Source organism: Caloenas nicobarica, chromosome 33, assembly GCF_036013445.1.
Source record: "Caloenas nicobarica isolate bCalNic1 chromosome 33, bCalNic1.hap1, whole genome shotgun sequence".
In the NCBI taxonomy this organism is placed as follows: Eukaryota; Metazoa; Chordata; class Aves; order Columbiformes; family Columbidae; genus Caloenas; species Caloenas nicobarica.
The window spans coordinates 1,711,898-1,733,882 of NC_088277.1; the positions used below are offsets into that span (position 1 = coordinate 1,711,898).

Here is a 21,985-nt window from a genome sequence, read left to right on the forward strand (position 1 = left end):
CGGGACGTCACGGGCCGCGCAGCCGCCTCCGCCGCGGCACCTGTTCCTGGCCCGGTGCTCCCCCCCCGCGCTCCAAGGACTCGTCCTGTCCCCGGGGCCCGTCACCTGTCACCCGCGGCCCCTATTCGGGCTCTGCCGGGCCCCGCGCCAGCGCCTGGCCCCGGAGCTGGGGCGGACTCGGAATCGGGGCGGGGTCCTGCCCCTTCTCCCCCCGCCGCCCGTGGCTGTGGGACCCCCGGGCGTCCCGGGTGCTGCGTTGGGGGGTCGGAGGGCAGAGGTTGCACTTGCACACGTGTGCACGTAAAGGACGTTTAATGGCGTTTTGACAAAACGGAGGAGCTGGTGCCCGACCCCAGTGCGGGGGGCACCGAGAGACATCAGGCTATGGATCCTTAGTGTAAAACAAAGTCTCTTCAAACTAATCCCGGAATGCAAACCGATATCTGTATTTACAAGTTAATCTAAGGGGAAGGGTAGCCAAAGAGCCAGGGACCCACATTTTAAATAGATCGATAAGGGGAAGGGTATTGCTAGAATTAGATGAATGAGATGGATAAACGGAGGCAGGGTTGGGTGGTCTGTAAACCCCGAAGTACCAACCAGGGGAGGGAATTTGTGGCCAGGATTTGGGGGAATATAAGCGACAGCTTTTTGCCCTATTCTATATGCCCACCTTTAGGTAGAACACCCGGCCTTGCAAAATCGTTAATAAAATATGCTTTGCTGAGAGATCCTGCCTGGGTCTCTTCTATCGGCAAGATGATTGTTTCCTACAACACGCAGCTTCCCGGCCCCATCTGCAGCCCCACAGTGACCCCCCCAGCAACTCCGAACCAGGACGAGCGCCGAATGGGGTAGCAGACGTGTATTGTCAGAAACACAGGATCACACAGCCCGGAGCGGCACCGCTGACAGCCCCGAGGCACCCGCCACCCCAGCGAGTCTGGGGGTGCCCCCTCCTTGCACCCAGTGTGCTAAGGCACTAAAAACCCCATGGGGGAAACAGCGCGAGAGGCACCTCCCAAACCCCAGACCTGCACTTGTCCTGGTGGAGATGGTCCCCACCAGAGCCCCCATTGCTGCAGGCATCAGGGTCAGGAGTTCCTGCTGTCCCTGTCCCCATCCCCATCCCTGCAGTCAGGGTCCGTCCACCCCCCAGCTGGGGGGCCCTGGGATGCCGCCCCCGCTCAGATCTCCTGCAGGAAGTCCACGGGGAAGAGCCCGACTTTGCGGCCGGTGTAGACTTTGACATAGCCATTCACCTCCTCACCCTTCTGCACCACGATCTGGGGGCGAGGGGGGGGCAGGTGAGGCTCCCAGGGCCGCCGTGGGCTGGGGGGGTTGGGGCAGAGATGCTGGGGGGGCTGAAGGACCGTGGGCTGTGAGCGCGCGGTCCCGTCTCACCTGATCCTTCTTGAGCGTGATCTGCCCGATCTCCCGGTTGCCCACGAACGAACGCGTCACCTTGTGCACCCGCTCGCCCGCCCGCACCCGGATGATGAAGTTGGGAGGGAAGTAGCCAATTTTCTCACCGATCTTCCCCTGAAAGAAGTCACAGAATCACAGAATCATTTCGGTTGGAAGAGACCCTCAGGATCATCGAGTCCAACCATAGCCTCACCCAACTCCAGCACTAAACCGTGTCCCTCAGAACCTCGTCTAAACGCCTTTTAAACCCCTCCGGGGATGGCGACTCCACCACTGCCCTGGGCAGCCTGTTCCAATGCCCTTTCCATGAAGAATCCTTTCCTAATATCCAATCTAAACCTCCCCTGGCGCAACTTGAGGCCGTTTCCTCTGGTCCTGGCGCTTGTTCCTGGGGAGCAGAGCCTGACCCCCCCTGACTCCAAGCTCCTTCCAGGCAGGTCAGAGATCAGAAGGTCTCCCCTCAGCTCCTGTTCTCCAGCTGAACCCCCAGCTCCCTCAGCCGCTCCCATCACACTTGTGCTCCAGCCCCTCACCAGCTTCGGCGCCTCCTCTGCACTCTCTCTAGCACCTCAATGTCCTTGTGATGACGCGGTCAGCCGATGGGTGTGAGGTGGGAGCTGGAGCCGATCCGTCCGACCCCCACGACCAACACCCTGCAGCTCGTGGGGCGGCGCGCGGCCACAGCAGATTTAGGGTGCGCTCTGCACTCAGGGCTGACCTCTGCTCTAAGCACCGCGTCTTTCCCCTCTGTGCTCGTAGGACACCAGCCTTACCCGCCACCACTCCTCGTTGGAGTCATCGACCACTGTGATCTTCTCCCCCGGCCTGCGAAGGGAAGGAAGGGCTCAGTGTGGTTTAGAGCCGCGTGTCGGGGAGCTCAGGGGGTGCACACAGCCAGTGTGGCTCTAATTCCTGCCCTCATTCATTCGCAGACATCTCCTGGTTGCGAGAGCCTCATGGTTGAGGTGAAGACTTCTCCCCCTCCGCTCTGGCCACCCCACGTCCTTCCGCTCGTCGCCCCCGTGCCTGCTACCTGGATGAGAACTTACGGGAAATCGAGGTCATCCTTCTCCAGGGCTTTGAAGCGGTAAAGTGCCACGAAATAGTGAGACTGCAGAAAGCCACCGCGCAGCCCTGGCTGTGGCTTCTTGTTCTGGGGAGGGGGAATGAGAGGGTTGGGGCCCCAGAGGGGCTGAAAACAGCCCCGGGGAGCCCAGCAGGGAGATCCCTGCAGCCTCTGCCCACCCTGCTCCAAGGCTGGTGGCCTTCAGGGTGGAGGGGGAGGACAACAGCTACCTTGTCATCTGTTGGGCTCTTCTCAGTCTTCTTGTCCCCTTCAGAGGCGCCTGGAGATGGGAGGAGGGGACTTACATCTCTCTCGGTGCTGCCTCCCTGGCCCAGGACCAGCCTCCTCCCCAGGACCTCCCGTGTCCAGCAGAGCGAGCCCCAGGCTGGACACCTGAACTGAGGACCCCGTTTCCGCAGGGCAGAGTCCAGTCTCCCCGTCAGGCTCCCTCCCTGCCCCACGCTTGGGTTCCTCGGCCCTCGCCGCACTCACCGCCCTCGGCTTTGCCCTCTTCTGGCTTTGCGGCTTCTGGTTCCTCATCCATCATAGCAGCCAAAGGCTGCAAGGCAGAGAGCGCTCAGGGGGCGCAGGGCGGGCAGGGAGGTGGGGGTGGCAGTGGGGTGCAGGCTGCGGTGCCAGCACCCTCGGGCACTCGGAGCGATAGGCCAACCCCGCACTCACGTTTTTCTTGTCGTCCTGCCCTTTCTTGCGCTCCTTGTTGGCCATGATGACGCCCGTCCGCAGGGTCTCGAACACGGGGTCGCTCCTGTTGGCTGCTGGGGCGCAGGGATGGGGAAAAGGGTTCATCTCCAGGACGCCAGGAGATGGGGCACCCCGGTGCGGGGACGGTACTTACAGAGCAGCTCCTTGACGCAGGCGTATTGCTGGTCGCTGTAGAGGGGTGAGCTGTACGCCCGGCGGAACCCCGGGGGCTGGGAGGAAAGAGGAGGGCAGAGCATCACCCACCACCCAGACCCGTGGGCCACCCTGTGAGAGCGGAGCGGGGAGTAGGTGGGTGCTGGGGACCCAGCGGGTGACCACGCAGAAGGGGAGCGACGCCTGGGACCCCCGTCAGGAGGAGAGGTGGGTCACGGCCCCAGGGGGACCGAGCGCTTTGTCGTTCCCTGCCAGGAGGTGCCCGCAGGGAACACTCACGATCTTGCCGAAGCAGCGCTGCATCTCCACGTAGGACTGGCAGTGGTGGTGGATGTTGGTTTTGCAGTTCTTGCACCTCAGGCCAAATTTGTTGTTGACTGGCGGCGGGGGGGTGGAAAGGAGAGGCAACGTGACACTGCAGCTGTGGGGAGGGCCGGGCTGGAGCCCTCGCCAGCCTTGGCCCCCAGCCCTCGCCCTGGCCACGGCCCCCAGCCCCAGCCCCCTCAGCACTCACGGACAATCATGCGGGCGCAAACGTCGCAGAACTTGGGCTTCTTGAAATAATGATCTTTGAACTTGTGGGGTTTGTCGTTGACAAGTTTCTGGGGTTCGGGAGGGGGTTCAGGCTCCTCCTCCTCTTCCTCCTCTTCCTCCTCCTCATAGATGTAGTAGATGGGTCCCCCCGAGGGGCTGACCAGCTCCCCATTGGGCTGCGGCTCTGTCGCCGTCTCTTCCTTGGGTTTTCGCTGGAAAAGTTGCTTCAGCTTCTGTAGCTGCTGGGGCGGGAGAGGAGGCATCGCACATGGCAGGTGTGTGGGGTGCAGCAGAGAAGCCGCTGCCGGCCTCCCTGCCCCCTTGCTCTGACCTAGAGATTCCTTCTTCCCCAAGTGGGCACCCCAAGGCAGAAATGCTGTGAGGACAAGGGACCCTGTGAGGTCCCCACAAAAAGAGCAACTGGCACTCCTGAGCACCGTGTCGGTGTGGGCACCCTGGGGAAAAGCCAAGGTGGGAAATGGCCCTGCTGGACCAGGATCCCACCTGAGCCCCACAGAGACAGCGCTGGAAAGGTGGTTCCCTCACCCACCCGCCCGAGCTCCCCTGTGGGCACCCACTTACCCGGCTCTTGGGTTTCCCACCTGAAGCAGGTGAAGCCGCCGGCTCTGGCACTTCCTTCTCTGTCATGCTATGAGGGGAAAAGAGACACCTCGTGTCAGCGGGGGCTGTTGGGAGCAGGAACGGCCAGACCTTGCTGGCTGGGGAGCATCTCCCCAGCCTGTGCCTCCTCCTGCCCCAGCAGCACCAGCTGTGCTCCCAGCCCACCGCTGCTGATGCTCAGTGCAGGTGGTGCCAAGTGCTGCCGGCCCAACCCTGGGCTACCTGCACGCGTCCAGACATCTCCATCGCACGAATGGACCGCAAATGGTGCCACTCTCGGCCCCCCTAGGACAAGCGCACCCGCGACGCCGTCTGGCATCGCTGCGCAGCCCTGTTTTTCTCTCCACGGCAGCCCCATGCTACCGGGGGCAGGAGCTGCTCCTGCATCCCCCCAAACACGCCTGATTCCACCTTTGACCCTCAACCATCCCCACAGTCCTTCTACCCAGACATCACTATTTTTGGCGATACCTAACGCAGGGCCCCCCCGTGCCCCCACGGAAACCAACCAGGACGACCAGCAGGGAAGCAGCGATGTGAGCTGGGGAGCCCTGGGGTGCTGCAGAAGCAAAGGACCCCGAGGTCTTGCAGCAACGCGGGTGGACCAGGGGCCCGTGGGGGCCAGCGGCCACGACGAGGGGGAGCCGCGCGCGGAAACGCACTTACGCTGCGTTTGGAGCTCTCGTCCCGCGATGAAAAGCCCCGCAAAGGGTGGCCAGTGTTGGGGTCCTGTTGGCTGTAGAGCCCCCTGTGCTGGGTGAGCAGGGAGGGGGGCAGCTGCCCCGGTCCCGTGGAGCGCGGGAGTGACAGGGCAGAGGGGAACCAACAGCTGAGCGCTGGCGGAGGCTGACGCCGAGAAATTGGAGCCAGCGCATGAGCCAGGAGGGGAATGGGGTGGAGAGGAGCCACTGGCTATTTGCGTTAGTGGGTTGCTGGGCGTCACAGGGGCCCACCCACCCCCTGGCACGGGCAGCAGCGGAGCAGGGGCACACCGAGCGCTCCAGCCTCCATGGCTCGTTTGCTCTCGCATCCGAGGCCCCTGCAGCTGGGAAGGGAACAGGGAAGAGTGGCGGCAGTGGGGTCTGCGATGGGGCGGCTCTCACGGCTGTCCCAGACCGTCTGGCAGCAAATCCTGCTGGTCTGCTGTCCACTGAGAGCTGGGGACCCCGCTGCCATCACAGAATCATTTTGGTTGGAAGAGACCTTCAGGACCATTGAGTCCAACCATAGCCTCACCCAACTCCAGCACTAAACCATGTCCCTCAGAACCTCGTCTAAACGCCTTTTAAACCCCTCCAGGGATGGCGACTCCACCACTGCCCTGGGCAGCCTGTTCCAATGCCCAACAGCCCTTTCCATTAAGAATTTTTTCCTAATATCCAATCTAAACCTCCCCTGGCGCAACTTGAGGTCGTTTCCTCTTGTCCCGGTGCTTGTTCCTGGGGAAGCAGAGCCCGACCCCCCCTGGCTCCAAGCTGCAGGTCAGAGATCAGGTCTCCCCTCAGCTCCTGTTCTCCAGCTGAACCCCCAGCTCCCTCAGCCGCTCCCATCACACTTGTGCTCCAGCCCCTCACCAGCTTCAGCGCCTCCTCTGCACCCTCTCTCAACCTGCCCTGCAGTGGGTGGCAGGTCCTCGGTTCTGTGTCCCTGCCAGGCTGCGGGGCAGCAGTTCGCAGCAAGGCTGGGGTTGCCGCCCACCCCTTCCAGGCAGCTCTTACCTCTCCGCTCGCACCTGCTCTTGAAGGTCCCATCCAGATGCTGCGGAGGCTCCAGCTGCTGCGTGCAAACGCCACGGCCAAGGTGGTGCCAGTGCAACTCCTGCACTCGCAGCCCAAGAGCACATGGCAACACCTGCACCTACCAGCTCAAGGGTCCTGTCATTGGGGGAATATGTTGCTTCCTGGCTGGGGGTACAGCTGGGACCACCCTGCACCCCCATTCTTGCCACTGCACAGCTGCGTGGGGCCAGCAGCTGGAAAAAGAGGCTACAAACATCAGACTGGGAGGACCAGTCCCTGTGCGTGTCCCTGCTGCTCCCTGGCTGTCATCTCACCCCACGGAGGCAGCACAGGGAGCCCCCAGCACTGGTACTGGCACAGAACAGGAAAGCAGCATGAAAGTGATGGACAAGTTTTCTTTTTATATTTAAAAACGACCCCCCAAATAAAATAAAACCAAAAATACCCTCCCCCTCCCCCAAATAATAATCAGATTAAATAAAATGTGCAGTGAACATACCAATCAACACCTGTATGTGCGGTTCAACACAGTGCTTAACAAAACAATATACACAGGGTAAGGTGGGCGGGCATGGGCATCACTCCAAAAATAATAATTAAAAAAAAAAATCATCAATTTCTTGTCTCTTAATTATGTCCATATAAATATATCCAGGAAGAAGGGCGAGAGGACAGGAGGGCAGAAAGGAAAAGAGAAGGCAGAGGGAAGTGCCCACGGTCCAGTGTGTTCTGTGCCCACGCGTGCGCCCTACTGCGAGCTGGCCCGCTCCAGCACCCGCAGGTCGTAGTTCTTTTTGGCCACGCGCAGCTTGAAGCGGCTGAGGGAGTTGTTGAGGCGGAGGGATGCGTTCTGGGCAGCCAGCGGGCTGGGGAACACGGCCACGATGGTGTATAAGGCAGCGAGGTCACTGTGCCTGCCGTTCTCCGGAGTCCCGGCGTTGTCCCCGCCGCCGCCGCCGCCCCCGTCTCCGCGCCGCCCCTGAGTCTCTTTGAGCCACTGGATTTTGGCACCGGCCATGGCGAGCTGGGTGAAGAGCTTGTCGGCCTCTGTCCGCGTGATGCCCTCGGGCAGGTCTGTCACCTCCAGCACTCGGCCCAGCACTGCGGTGGAAAGACAGCGGGTGTCAGAGGCGCCAGCAGCACAGCGAGAGCTGCTGCCCAGGAAAGCAGCGCTTTGCTAAGCTGCCCCCTGTGCTGGTTTGACTGAAAACGGGTTAGTTTTCCTCATGCAGGTAGAAACCTTCCTTTCTCCTAGCTAGCACCCCCATTATTTGGACTCAGTTTGAGAACAAGCAGATAACAGCCCAGCACAGAGTTAATGGTTTGAATTGCTCTGCTCTGAGAGCCAAGGACACTCTGAGCTCTGCCCACAGGTGGGAGGCAGCGAGGAAGGGGGATGGATGGACAGAGCTGGACTGACACCCACACTGAGCAGAGTGTTCCAGCCCATTAGCATCATGCCAATTACTTAAGGAGAGTTGGGAGCTGGGATCTTCTGGTTGTCTCTTCCGCTCTCTCTCTGGGGTGCAGCCGGGGAAATTTCGGTTGGGACATTTAGTTCGGCTTTTTGCCGTTGTGCAGAGGCCTCTGAGCCTTTCTGCCTTTTTCCTCTCTTTTATCTCTCTGGGATCGGCTTTGGGACCAGGTGCCATTTCCTGGGACTGGCTGCTCAGCGTGTTCATGAGGAATTGCCTGGAGTATCTTTATTCCTATTTTATATATCTATTTACTAGTAGCGTATTAGTATTTCATTATTTTATTAAACCATGTTTATCTCAATCCAAGTTTCTCCCTTCCCTTTTGATTCTCCCCCCTGTTGGGGTGAGTGAGCGGCTGTGTGGTTGTATTGCCAGCTCGGGTTCAACCATGACACCCCCACATTAACAATATTTTTTAAAGCCAGTCACTTCCTCCCCCTCAAACTACCGGCCTCCCTGCAGTGCCCCGTGCTGACCCTTCCCGATGCCCACGTCCCAGTCCCCATGTGGAGCTGCAAGAGGAGGCCGGTATTTCCCGTTTGCCCAGGGCTCCAGCAACGCCACGTCCTCCTGCCTTCCCTCGCCTGGGCTTGGCTTTCCAGCCAGGGCTTTCCCGGTGCTCTTCCCTGTGTTCCCACCCTGATCTTTGGGTACCAGGACTAGGAGGTAACGCAGCTCGCCTGCCCTCTGTCCCTGGGAGGGAGAAGGACAAGGCTGCACCCACAGAGGACGTCAACACGTGCAGATCCTGAATGTGCTTCACCAGTGTCACGTCAACCTCTTTGCCTCTGCTCTGTGGTACCCAAACACTTCTGCTGCCTCCTGGCTCCAGCCCCGGCTTTTGGGCTTAGCGGAGGGCTGGCTGAATGGATTCTTTGCTAATATTAACGTGGCATGTAATGAACGTGCCAGCCGCGGGGAGGGGGACAGCTCTCTGGCAAGCAGCTCTTAAAGGGCCCCCCGCAGCCAGCTGCTGTGGCTGGTGGTGACATGGAGGTGACACAGGGGACAAGTCTGAAGCCTCCAGAGAGCCAGTGAAGACTGTGTCCCTTCCAGGCTGTCTGGCTCGTGCCCAACTAGCAAGTCTTGTGTTGCTGCAGGGAGAGGACAGACGCGTCCCTCTCCTTCCCCACGCGACGAGCAAGTGGAGACCCCCCAAGGTGAGGGAGCCCCTTCCCCGCTGGGGAGAAACAATCCACTGGGGATTTCAGCCCTTGCAACCACACCTGGAAGATCCCAAAGCCCTTTATGAAGACAAGGGCTCTGCAGCTCCTGGCCCCACTGGGAAATGGAAGAACAAGAGGGAAGGACCAACTGGGAAGGCAATGATGGGGACAAGGTATCTCAGGGGTCTGGACACTCACTTTCTGCTGTCAAAGAGGAATAAAATCCCAGGAGTTCTGCCAGCTCCATCATTCCAGCCCCCACAGAGGCAGGAACAGGGCCCAGGTGGCCACAGGTTCTGTGGGATGCTGGTGTGGGCAGACACGGTATCTGGAGTCTCTGCCAATGCCAGTTACACACATGCACTGGGGACCAGTCAGAGGTCAAAGGGGGAACCGCTTGAGGAGGGTCACTTGCCTACATCGCTTGTCCCAAGGTCAGTGGATGCAGACTTGAGGGCCTGTCTCTTGCTCCGGTTTCCATGTTTCATTCCAGTCTGCCCCTTAAAGAATAAAAACGGCAGCGTGTCACCTGAGGAGACACCGCGGCCTCACAGTGCCCACGGAGCATCCCGCGAGTTGGGGGGAAGACCCAACTTGACTAGGCCATGGCTGTGAAGGCGAATGAAGGAACCTCAACGAACCTTGCACCCCCTGCCACTTTTGAGGTCTGCTCCCAGGACACTGAAAGGGTGGGTGGGGGTTTGGCCCAGTTTTACCTGGTGTGCATTGTAGTTGGGCTGGTTGTGGAGCAGCGGTGGGGGACAGATAGACAGGTTATACTGCAGGGGCTGGCCCAGCAATGAGTAGCGCCCGTCACCTGCAAAAAGGAAGCAAATAGTTGTAGGGGGCTGAGGAAATCGCAGGACAGGCCCAGCCCTGTGCTGTCTCTGTTCCTTCCCCTTACCTTGTGCTGGGCCCATGGGCCGGGGGAACTGTGTGAGGACAGGGAGGGGGCTCAGCCCCGTGCAGACACTGTTGAGGTTGGTGACAGGAGACGGCGTCGGGGACTGGGTGGGGGACGTGATGGGGCTGCTCAGCTGGGTGCTGGCCTGGGGGAGGGAAAGCGTTAGACAGCCCCAGTGCTCATGACCACCACGGGATGACCCCAGCACGGATGCCGGGGTCCTCTCCCTCCCGCAAAGATCAACTGCCTTCTTCCCAGTCCTCTCAATACCTGAGCGCTGGCGTCTGCGTTGTACATGTCTCCTGGCTTCTGCCCCCGCTGGTCCAGGCTGTAGTACTTACAGTGGCTCCACTGCACCACAGGAGGGTTCTGGGGGGGCTGGGGGCCGTTGGGTACATTCAGCTGCATCACAACCACACCAGGGCCTGAAGGAGTCACCCCTGGGGAGAGACGACAGCAGCAGTATTGCCCGGGCTCTGCGCAGGGCTGCTGCTGCTGTGCAACTTTGCACTCTTCCCTACAACACCCTCTTTGTGCTCTCTCCTCTGCTGAAAACCCCCCCACACCAAGACCTGGCCAGAATCTCTCTCTGATATCACAGTTTACATCAGAGAGCAATGACTTTTAACCCAGAAGAAACACAAGCAGAGGGGACAAGCTGAAGGGAACTCGGGTGACCTCTCTGAGCCTCACAGCAAAACTTTAGGCAAAAGATCTAATGACAGAGCTGCGCACAGAGCTCGAGGATCCTGGTTCCAGCTCTGTCACCAATTCAGCGGGCCCCAGCAGATGGAGCAGGATGCAGGAATCCTGATGCTCCTCCACCCACAGTGCTCCCTGCTCCCGTGAACTGTCCTGCTGACACTAAGCCGTGTTGCCAGCAGATGGAGTCTGCAGCCCACAGCAGCTGCCTCTACCTGCTCCCACCCTGCCCACCCACCACGGCAAAGAGATGCCAGGCACAGGCCTGGAGTAAAGTCGCTGCGCCACGTTCTGATAACGCCCAGCGGGCCGTGGGATGGGTGAGACTGAGGACAAGCCCACTGCGCAGAAGCTGCCGGACTTGGCCGTGAAGTGGCAGTCTGTTCACTCCACAGCCCTTACAAAACCTGACACAATCTGTGCAGAGTCAGTGCCAGCCCTGAGTGGTGGCCCCTCTTACCTGAATACTGCTGCTGCATCTGTGGCGGGCTGCAGGGTGACGGGGACTGTGGCATCTGATACTGGTCAGAGCCAGGTGGCTGAAGGAACCCCACCGAAGGGCTGTGGAGCAGAGAGCATGCTGGTGAGGTGCTGGGGATGGGGAGAAACAGCCTGACCAGCTCCTCAGTACATGAGCTGGCTGGAAACACAGCTGGCTCTGGAGGAACACGGTGCAGAACAGCTGCGGCCAGAAGTGCTGACTGTGGGAGCCAGGACTAGGCAAACTTGACAGCCAGCAGTGTGCACAGGTGGCCAAAAAGGCCACCGGCATCCTGGCTTGTATCAGGAATAGTGTGGCCGGCAGGACTAGAGAAGTGATTGTGCCGCTGTACTGGGCACTGGTGAGGCCAAACCTTGAATCCTGTGTTCAGTTTTGGGCCCCTCATCATCAGAAGGACATTGAAATACTATAGAGAGTGCAGAGGGGGCGCCGAAGCTGGTGAAGGGCTGGAGCACAAATGTGATGGGAGCGGCTGAGGGAGCTGGGGGTTCAGCTGGAGAACAGGAGCTGAGGGGAGACCTTCTGATCTCTGACCTGCCTGAAAGGAGCTTGGAGCATGGAGGGGGTTGGTCTCTGCTCCCAAGTGATAGAACAAGAGGAAACGGCCTCAAGTTGCACCAGGGGAGATCTAGATTGGATATTAGGAAAAAATTCTTAATGGAAAGGGTTGTCAGGCATTGGAACAGGCTGCCCAGGGCAGTGGTGGAGTCGCCATCCCTGGAGGGGTTTAAAAGGCGTTTAGACGAAGTTCTGAGGGACACGGTTTAGTGCTGGAGTTGGGTGAGGCTATGGTTGGACTCGATGATCCTGAGGGTCGCTTCCAACCAAAATGATTCTATGAAACTCAAGAGCTGACCAGCATCTCTGGTGCCTGGCTGCAGGAGGGGGATGCTGTGCACTTTCAGCAGGATCCTTTTCCCCCCCGAGGAGGCCAGAGATACAGAAGCTTTACCTGGTGCCGTTCTGCTGGGCAGTTGGGATGACGCTGTAGTAGATGGGTACCCCTCCAGCCTGAAGCCCGCCCTGAACAGACTGGCTGGCTGGTACAAGCACTGACTGCTGGAAGGGCTGCTGGACCACACTCTGGGACTCATTGGCCACAGGAACCTGTGCAGGGAGGAAACAAGCAGCCCTGTGGAATGACAGCTAACAGAGCAGGAAGAACTGGTCCTAGAGACACCAGCGAGGTCTGTACAAGGTAGAAGAGATGCCAGATGGTTGTCTACTGCATCCCTATCTTGCCCAGGCAAGGGCAGCCCCTCTAGCTTTTCTGCAAACACAATGGCGAAGGGACCAGCTGCACTCAGGCCTCCTTCTCAAGACATGTCCCACGCAAATTCAAACGTGGACATGCCCTTCCCAAGCTGGCGAGCATGCACCGTCTTCTCTAGGTGAATAAATCTGTGTCTTTGGCTCCATCACTCACGCTGAGGAACAGGGCATGTCCCACAAGGCCTGCACGGCTGAGGGTCCTTCCCCGGCAGCCCCTCATCAAACAGCAACTGCTGCCTACCTGGTATGAAGGAAGCGGAGTGTACTGGACCATCAGGCCTTGCATCTGGCTCCCCATCCCGCTCCTCTGGCTGCTGAGAAGGCCAGGGGGCTGTGCCTGCTGCACTCCCATCATACTCTGCATCTGGCCTCCCATGCTGTTCCTCTGGCTGTTGAGGAGCCCGGGGGGCTGCGCTTGCTGCACTCCCATTACACCTTGGTACGTTTGCTGCTGGTTGGACATCACTGGCTGTAAACCTGTTGGAACAAGGTTTAAATGGCACAGCTTCCTCAAAAGAGACATCCTGAGACTTGGCATATGAGGGCTCAAGTGCTGCTTTGCCCCACCTCTTGCCAGAGAGTGGGAAAAGGGCTTCCCTTACGGCAGATGTAAAACACCTGAAAGAAGCTCCTGGCTTTAAATCCACCTTGTGGCACCTCAGTGCATGATACATGCTGAGAGGGTGGGAAAAGACTAACCCAGCCTTTGCAGCCAGGCCAAGTTTCAACTTGTGTTTGCACAGGCAAGAAACACTCTATAGTCAGCAAGTCCAGCAAAGAGGAGACAGGGAAGAGCAGCCCGGCCCCAGACAGAGCACGGGAGATCCCCAAGAGCGAACAGGAGCAGCGGGAAAGGGAAATATGCCCCACCTCCCCCCTTCTACACCCCCTTACCAGGCTGCTGGGACTGCTGGGGGAGCTGCTGAGTGCGCTGGGAGCTGTAGGCCACTGGGTGACTGAGAGATCGGTATTGCTGGCTGGAGTTCGGGTACTGCCCAGGAGGGTAGTAAGAAACCTGAATCTATCACAATCAAGAAAACATGGCGATGAGAACACACGAGGGAGTGGAACCAAGAAAGCTGGTCCCCTAGGACCAGTTCTCTCTCTCACCTGGCCTGGCTTCTGCTGAAGGAAACCACCCAAGGCTTTGGCTCTGGCCAGATGGAAGCTCCTCGGGGAACCGCAGCCCCTTCCCGCTCCTCCCAGCCTCCACAGCCAAGCCTTTCCCAGCACAGTAGTGCAAGAGCACAGGAGGCACAATCCTCATCACAGCTCAGGGGAACAATCCCAGAGGTCATAATGCCCTGCAGGACCCCAAAGAGAGCTTAGAGGTGTCCGTCCTGAGTCTCATCGCTGTCCCTCCCCAGCACTACGAGCCAGGAATGGCCCGGGGGGGCCTCCAGAGAAGTGCCTTGGGAGCTCAGAGGGACAAGGGGGCAGAGATCATCCAGTGCCTAGCAAGGGCACATGCTGACCTGGAGCCTGGACCCCTGTGTATCCAGCCATCACAAATGAGCAGCAGAAAAGGAGGGTACCCGCTCTCAAGGAACGGTTCTCTGGGCTGCTCCCCGGTAGCCCCTTTCCCAACAGCTCTGGGCCAAAACGAACGTCCCCTCCAGACTCGCGCGTGTCCTTACTTGCTGGGGAGGCTGAATGTAGCCCTGGGGCTGCAGCACCTGCTGTGTGGGGGCTGTGTGCCCTGAGGCAGAGTAGTTGGAGGTGGGAATTGGCTGCCCAGGGGTTGCCATGATGAATCCTGTCTGCTGAGGATGCTGGGAGATGAGGGATGACTGGAACATAGCCGAGGAAGGATCCGGTGCTTCCGTAGAGCCCTGCCGGCTGAGGCTGATCTGCCCAAAGGGGTTGCTGAGTTCATCAGCCTGCATTGGGGTAAGCGGGAAGGATGGAGGAGGACAGCGTGGAGGACAACAGCATGTAGGACATCGCTCTGCTGAGTAGATTCCAGACCCCTTCTCCCTACTCAGTGTGGAAGAGCTCGCCCAGCAAAGGTCCCCAGAAACGAGGCACAGACCGAGAACATTCTTCAGGACAGGGGGTAGGGGCATGCGAGCTGCTGGAGGGGCCCAAATGCTCAGCGGATGCTGGTGACATGCAGGGCCCCACAGAGGCAGGGGTGGCCCCAAGCACAGAGGCCACGTCCCGGTGGAGACAACACAGTGGCCGACTGAGACCACAGGGCAGCCAGCATCGCTTCCTGCTGGAGCTCTGGGCTTGGCGCTTGCCCTTCCCCGGCTCTTTCCAAGATTAGTGCCCTGCCCTGACAGGTCCCACAGCCTCAGGTATCCCACTGCCTTGACCCCAAAGCCTCCATGAACCCCAAACCCACTGGGTTTGTCTGCGACATACCTGATTAACAAAAGCTCATACAACACAAATACAGCACGTGAGTACAACAGAGACAGTGCAGAAGAGGAAATGGGGTTTATACCAGGTTGTACTGCTGGGGTGGAGAGACTGGCAAGAGGACTTGGGGGCAGGAGCTTGGAGAATACTGAACAGGCTGCAGTGCTGGGACCGGCTGAGACCAGTAGAGAAGGGAGTGGAGGAGAGAGATTCAGGTGGGAAAAGGGCAGGGAGTGGGGAAGGAAGGAGAGGAGGAAGGAGAGAAAGAAGGAACAACCAGGTTAGTCAAGTGAGCCAACTGCAAACACACACAGGGGGCACTGCAGAGGGTTGGAAAGCACAGAGACCATAACAGGGGGGGGCATTCGTCCTTCTGTGAAGACACACAGCCCAGCCAGTTGCTTTGTGGAAGGCTGAGCATGTCCACAAAGCAGCTCTCGCCTGGCATGAACAGTGACACAAGGCCCCAAAGGCCAGCGACGGCCAACAGCGGCAGGAGAGCACAACCTTTGTATCGACCCCACTCCGCTGTGTGTGGCACTGACCGCCGGGTCTTTCCTGCTGGCAACGTCTTTCCTCCACTCTTCTCTTCCCTATGGGCCCCTCTCTCTTTCTCTCTGCTTCTACCTCCCACCCGTGTGCCCGAGGAGCTTCCTGAGCCCTGGACACCGCGCGGCGACTCACCTGGGACAGCATGTGGTTACTCATGGCTGGCTGCTGCTGGGCTGCGGGCGCCAGGCCCTGGGGCTGTGGCGGCGGCTGCGGGGCTGCGCAGGGCAGGAGGCCACGGCTGGGCTGTGAAGAAGGGGATTGGCTGCATGCTTCAGGGGCACCGAGTACCAAACCTTGAACAGAGAAAGGCATGGCAGGGTTGGTACCTGGGAGAGAAAAACATTGGTTTTTTCATGGGGAAGATGGGGGGCAGATCCTGTCACTACTTCTAGCACATCCCAGCCCAGGTACTGAAAACATTCAGATAATGCCAACCATGTCTCATTTTAACCAGTGTGCTGATTTGACTGAAAATGGGTTAATTTTCTTCGTGCAGTTACAAACCTTCCTTTTTCCTAGCTAGCACGCTCATTATTTGGACTCAGTTTGAGAACAAGCAGATAACAGCCCAGCACAGAGTTAATGGTTTGAATTGCTCTGCTCTGAGAGCCAAGGACACTCTGAGCTCTGCCCACAGGTGGGAGGCAGCGAGGAAGGGGGATGGATGGATAGAGCTGGACTGACACCCAGACTGAGCAATCAGAGTGGTCCAGCCCATTAGCCTCATGCTAATTATTTAAGGAGTCTTCAGATCTCTCTCTCTCTCCCAGGCACTTTCTATTGCACACATTGCTTTTTTTCTTTACTCTATTTTGTCATAGCCGAGCGAGTTTTTGGCGTGGGATGTTTAGTCCGGCCTTTTACCATTTTGCAGAGGCCTCTGAGCCTTTCTGCCTTTTTCCTCTCTTTTCTCTCTCTGGGATCGGCTTTGGGACCAGGTGCTGTTTCCTGGTACTGGCTGCTCAGCGTGTTCATCAGGAGTTGCCTTGAGCATCTTTTATTTCTATTTTCTATATATATTTACTAGTAGCGTATTAGTATTTTGTTATTTTATTAAACTATGTTGATCTCAATCCAAGTTTCTCCCTTCCCTTTCGATTCTCTCCCCTACTCGGGGGGTGAGGGAGGGGGTGAGTGAGTGGCTGTGTGGTTGTATTGCCAGCTCAGGTTCAACTGCAACAACCAGTCACTGACCAAGGTGTCATGAGCTTGTCCTCCAGACCCAAGACTATGTCTTCTAGGTGCCCTTTGGCAGAAGGTGAACGGGGAAACAGTTCAGTACCTGCCCGGGACGTTCTGCTGGCAGCGCTGCCTTTGCTACTCCCGATGCTGTCCCCCCGCGTCAGGATGGAGATGCCGCTGAAGCTGCTGGCTTTGGTAACAGGCGGTCGCAGGTTGCGGATGGAGCCATCTGAGTCTGTGCTGCTCCATGGCCGAGGCTCCAGCGACTTTATCTCGCTCTCTGTGCTGCTCTGGCGGCTGCCCGAGGCGCGGTTCAAACCGTCCCGGTTGCTCCTGGAGAGACCAGAGGAGTTAGACGGCGGCTGCGGCGCAGAGGGGCAGCAGCGGGACCTGCGGGCGCTGCGCCGGCGCTGCCGCAGCAGCCACAGCAGCCGGCTCTGCGACACGGCACGGCGGCGCGTTGCGTAGGGATCTGACAGCAAACAAACAACCCGGGTCACAGCTTTCTTGGGCACGCACTGTGAAGACCCAGCCACAGCTGATCTTCCTTGGCGTGTGCTGAGAGCCCTTTTCCCTAGCCAGAGCCCAGCCTGGAAGAGAAGCCAGCAGAGTCAGAGCACGATCCCTCGCTAAAGCCGTCCTTGTCTCAGAACAGCGAGCTTTTAACAGAGGCCTTGAGACAAGGCTGAGATCTTGTGAGACCACTTTCCACACCAGCCCTGGTACAGCTTTCTGCCCACATGCTGGGATATTGCTACGCTCGGAGCTGTGCTCCTACTGATCATCCGTCCTTAGCCCCACGTCAGGTCTGGCCACAGCAGGACTTCATGGAGCACCAGCAGAACGTTCCAAGCAGTAAGCCTGGTTTATCAGCCCAGCTAAGGATCGTAAGCAGAGTAACGGGTTCCTGGGCCTTCGCTGGGGAGGAATGGTGAAGAAGGCAACACTGGGAGAGGTGCTCATGTAACGCTACAGCTGTGGAGGGGAAAAGATTGGAAGGAACTCCTGAGGTGATGTCCTGGGCTGCTGGGAGCACGTGAGAGACAAAGAAAATACATCTATTGGAAAACCAGTACAACGGTTATATCCCTAAAGGAGTGAAGGAATTGGGACTATGCAGCCTCAAACCCCAAAGTACAGTTGACCTAACAAGCATCACTGTCAAACTCTTGGGCTCTCCAACCCGAACTCTGAAGTCTCTCCCCACTATAGAAACCACAAAACAAAGACAGCAGGTTAGCCAAGCTCTTTAGAGACCGGGCACAACAGGCAGAAAAGCTCCTAGCGCAGCCCTGGCTGCAGCTCAGCTCCTAAAGTCCCTGTAACTGTGCTGAGGACACCGCGTTTTCCATGGCAGTGTCTCTCTAAGGACAGCCCGAGCCATGCAATGGACTGAGGAGACAGCCAAAGCTGTTCCTACACTTCCTTGGATCCTTCTGTCCTGTTCCTACACAGAGATGCTTCACCTCTAGAGCTTTGGCTATTAAACGAGAGGACAGCGGGCAGGAGGGTTCATAAGAACACGCTGCTCAAACATGCTCCCAGTGCCCTCTGCAGAAATAAAAGCCTGAGACACCTCGTTGCCACCATTAAGTAACCCGGTGTTTATAATGGGTGATTAGGGACAACCCCACCTTGTCTGGGTGCTGATCCTGTCACTGTAGGGGCTTTCCTGTCCTTTCGGGAAACAAGAGGTGGAACGGTTTGAAAACTGCCAGAATCCTCAGGCTTCCCCATTCCTCCCTGCCATTCCCACCTCCCACCCCTCCGTTTTAATTGATGAATCAGCAAAGAAAGGACTCTGAAGTTGATGTTGCAAAAAATACAACTTCAGTAACTTCACAAGCAGCCACGCATGGGGCAAACTTACTCAGCAGGACAATGTACAAAATAAGGCACACAGAGATACCTAAAAATCTGCCTTCGTTTGTGAGAACTAGAAGAAAAGCCTTCTTTGGAGATTCTGTCGGTTAACATCAGAAAAAAGCATCATTACAGAGTCATGCAGTCCTCCCCAGAGAAAGCCAGAGGTACAAATAGTGTCTGCTAAACAGTACTAACCTGCTGTCGGTGAGATATCCATTCTGGCCAGTCTGGGAGCGTGGAAAAGACATGGAGATGGGAAGGAAAGAAAAGGGAGACTTAGAAAATTTGAAAGCAACAAACCCAGGCAATTTCAAAGCAAAGAGGAGCAAAGCACTAACAGCACGGCACTCAGACACCGTAGACGTTATGCACCAGTTACGTGGTCGCTCCGGAGTCTTGCTGAGCCTTCTGCACCCCAGTCCCATTGGACTCTCCATCCAGGCCCGTCAGGAACCTTTCCTGATACCTGCGACCCCGCGATCTCTCAAGAGTTTAAAAATCACAGTCCTCAACTCCTTACTTCCTTGCTCTAAGGCAGCTGTGCTGGTTTGACTGAAAATGGGTTAATTTTCTTCATGCAGGTAGAAACCTTCCTTTTTCCTAGCTAGCACCCCCATTATTTGGACTCAGTTTGAGAACAAGCAGATAACAGCCCAGCACAGAGTTAATGGTTTGAATTGCTCTGCTCTGAGAGCCAAGGACACTCTGAGCTCTGCCCACAGGTGGGAGGCAGCAAGGAAGGGGGATGGATGGACAGAGCTGGACTGACACCCACACTGAGCAATCAGAGTGGTCCAGCCCATTAGCATCATGCTCCAGATGTAAGAAAGGTCGGCTCTTCTGCTCTTTCTCTGGGGCGCAGCCGGGGGAGTTTTGGTCGGGATGTTTAGTTCGGCCTTTTACCATTTTGCAGAGGCCTCTGAGCCTTTCTGCCTTTTTCCTCTCTTTTCTCTCGCTGGGATCGGCTTTGGGACCAGCTGCCGTTTCCTGGGACTGGCTGCTCAGCATGTTTGTGAGGAATTGCCTGGAGTATCTTTTATTTCTATTTTTATATATATATTTACTAGTAGTGTATTAGTATTTTGTTATTTTATTAAACTGTGTTGATCTCAATCCAAGTTTCTCTCTTCCCTTTTGACTATCTCCCCGATTGGGGGGTGTAGGAGGGGGTGAGTGAGCGGCTGTGTGGTTGTATTGCCAGCTCAGGTTCAACCCCGACAGCAGCTTTGACAATGGAACGATTAAGGCCAGACATACAACATCCTCCTTGGGCACACGGCAGTTCCCACTAGGACAAATGAAAGGCATCGTCCCCAAGACACTCAAAAGCAGCAGGCAAAGGAGCTGGACTTTGAACGTGATCCACGACAGATGGGCACTTGGAACTGTCCCCGATTCCATCGTTTGCCGCTTGGCACAGCGTGGAGAGCTGCCTCCAGCTGGCAGACAGCGCTCAGCGCAGCAGAGCACAGCAGCCCGAGCCAGACGGGAGCCAGGAACGCGGCTCCCGCTTCGAGGAGATCTCAAGGAAGCAACAACCAAGCCAGGCACTTGGTAAGGAAGGCAATAAACGTGCTGCCCAGTTCCAGCCTGTAAAGGCACAAAGCTTTGCCTGATGCTCCAAGACCAGCACAGCTTGGTCAGGAGCTCAAAGCTGCAGCACTGGAGAGAAGCTGGCGGAGCTTATAATCCTGCTGGGCAGCAAGGAGAAAAATTGCCTCCTCTGTCAGTCCCCACATGTCCGTTGCCCCCCAAAACAGGCAATTTAGGGAAGGAGCAGACTGGGGAGGTGTGGCTCCTCTATCTCGGTGTCTTAGACATCTTTTTAGGAGCTGGAATTCAATGGTAGCTAGCAAGAACACCGGGAAATTTGTCAAAAAGGCAACGATGAGATCTGACCTCTTCGTATACTCAAGGTCACCTTGTGCCACAAAGTTCCAGGAGGGTACCTGGCAAGCGAGTCATCCAAGCTTACCTCTCGTGCAAATATCCGCTCCCTGACCCGCTGATACTCTTCCTCTCGCTCTTCTATAGATTTGCTCCTTCTCCCATCCTGCAAGGGGAGCCTGATCTGAAGGGACAAACACATCTCAGCGGGTCAGCAGTTGCCAACGGGAGCAGGGGGCACAGTCGGCTGCTGCTGTTTTTACGTAGGGTGTGGATTACGGAGTGTGCGTGCGTGATGCCTGGACGCAATGACGCAGCCTGTGCCTCTGAACCCACCTTCTGGACACCTGTGTCTAGGGATTAACATCCTGGAGACCTTAGTGCCCTCTACCTCCTGGATCAAGCACAACCACTGAACTCTGCCTGATTTGGAAAGGACAGATCAGGAATATCGGACAGGCTGTTCCCAGGGGTCAAAAACTAAAGGCTGCTCTTTGGAGCATTCAAAGGTACAGAAAAGTACCTCCCACAGAACACACACAAACTCTTCATCCATTTCCACAGTATTTTGTAAAGGCTTCATTATGTATCTAGAAGCTGCTTCTTGGGTGGGGTGGAGCTTTCTATTAAAGAAGGTTACTGCAGGAAATCCGAGAGAAATTTAGAGTTGTTCTCAGCTGAGAAAAGTTGCATTTGACTTTCACGCAGTATGCAGATATCCCATTGCCACCCCTTACCTGATTATCATCTCTGTCCATGCTGGTATCATCTCGTTTTAGGATAAACCTCTGCGGGAACTCTGCATTCTTCTCATCTTTGATGTGCTCAGAGAACCTCTGCTCAGGGCTGCGGGAAGAAACAGCCCTGGTTAGAAGGGTGAAAATGGGCACAGAACTGTCTTCATAAACCCACCGCTCTGTGGGGAGCGAGGCGGCGTGCAAAGATGTTTGCTGTGTTGAATCTCCCTCTGTCTGATGGCAGCAAGAACTCCTGCTCCTTCTCTGAGAACAAGCAGGGGCTTGTGTGCTGGTTTGACTGAAAATGGGTTAATTTTCTTCGTGCAGGTAGAAACCTTCCTTTTTCCTAGCTAGCACCCCCATTATTTGGACTCAGTTTGAGAACAAGCAGATAACAGCCCAGCACAGAGTTAATGGTTTGAATTGCTCTGCTCTGAGAGCCAAGGACACTCTGAGCTCTGCCCACAGGTGGGAGGCAGCGAGGAAGGGGGATGGATGGACAGAGCTGGACTGACACCCAGACCGAGCAATCAGAGTGGTCCAGCCCATTGGCATCATGCTAATTACTTAAGAATGTCAGAGCCTTCCCGTTGGTTCTTCTTCTGATCTCTCTGGTTCTTCTCTCTGTCTCTAGGGGTAGCTGGGAAGTTCAGTCGGGACGTTTAGTCCGGTCTTTTGCCATTTTGCAGAGGCCTCTGAGCCTTTCTGCCTTTTTCCTCTCTTTTCTCTCTCTGGGATCGGCTTTGGGACCAGGTGCTGTTTCCTGGGACTGGCTGCTCAGTTGTGGATGGAGTTCGTTTGGAATTGCCTTGAGTATCTTTTATTTCTATCTTTTATATATATTTTCTAGTAGCGTATCAGTATTTTGTTATTTTATTAAACTGTGTTTATCTCAGTCCAAGTTTCTCCCTTCCCTTTTGATTCTCTCCCCTACTGGGGGGGTGGGGAAGGGGGTAAGCGAGCAGCTATGGTGGTTATATTGCCAGCGCGGGTTAAACCACGACAGTTTGCAAATACATACTTGTAGGACGGGAAGGATTCTTCTCTACTAGAGAGGGGACCTACCCTTCTTATGGAGGAAAAAAGGGTGGTGTGGAATGCACCCTGCC

At 56.8% G+C, this 21,985-nt stretch overlaps 2 protein-coding genes across 5 annotated transcripts in view; both read right to left on the bottom strand.

The window, feature by feature from the left end:
• Positions 1-848: 848 nt before the first annotated feature.
• On the bottom strand, positions 849-5,400 carry STAC3 (SH3 and cysteine rich domain 3). The gene is given in 15 exon segments (XM_065654536.1): positions 849-1,286; positions 1,405-1,542; positions 2,202-2,253; positions 2,478-2,581; positions 2,725-2,774; positions 2,987-3,053; positions 3,176-3,270; positions 3,351-3,426; positions 3,650-3,747; positions 3,885-4,146; positions 4,487-4,553; positions 5,192-5,241; positions 5,243-5,296; positions 5,298-5,336; positions 5,338-5,400. Coding segments are annotated over 15 exon segments (1,314 nt in total). The 3' UTR covers positions 849-1,187.
• A 1,288-nt stretch (positions 5,401-6,688) lies between these two features.
• Positions 6,689-21,985, bottom strand: part of R3HDM2 (R3H domain containing 2) — a 31,677-nt gene continuing 16,380 nt past the window's right edge. Inside the window, exons 9-24 of one of the 4 annotated variants that reach the window (XM_065654294.1) lie at positions 20,877-20,985; positions 20,228-20,323; positions 18,448-18,479; positions 16,487-16,719; positions 15,337-15,497; positions 14,738-14,827; positions 13,926-14,168; positions 13,183-13,309; positions 12,530-12,765; positions 11,969-12,123; positions 10,975-11,075; positions 10,083-10,252; positions 9,813-9,957; positions 9,625-9,725; positions 9,324-9,408; positions 6,689-7,365 (exon numbers count right to left, since the gene is read on the bottom strand). In XM_065654294.1, coding sequence (XP_065510366.1) covers positions 7,013-7,365; positions 9,324-9,408; positions 9,625-9,725; positions 9,813-9,957; positions 10,083-10,252; positions 10,975-11,075; positions 11,969-12,123; positions 12,530-12,765; positions 13,183-13,309; positions 13,926-14,168; positions 14,738-14,827; positions 15,337-15,497; positions 16,487-16,719; positions 18,448-18,479; positions 20,228-20,323; positions 20,877-20,985 — 2,437 coding nt within the window. In that variant the 3' untranslated portion in view covers positions 6,689-7,012. Of the gene's footprint in view, positions 7,366-9,323; positions 9,409-9,624; positions 9,726-9,812; positions 9,958-10,082; positions 10,253-10,974; positions 11,076-11,968; positions 12,124-12,529; positions 12,766-13,182; positions 13,310-13,925; positions 14,169-14,737; positions 14,828-15,336; positions 15,531-16,486; positions 16,720-18,447; positions 18,480-20,227; positions 20,324-20,876; positions 20,986-21,985 lie in introns of all 4 variants that reach the window. The other 3 variants (XM_065654293.1, XM_065654292.1, XM_065654291.1) reach the window with 3 other exon arrangements.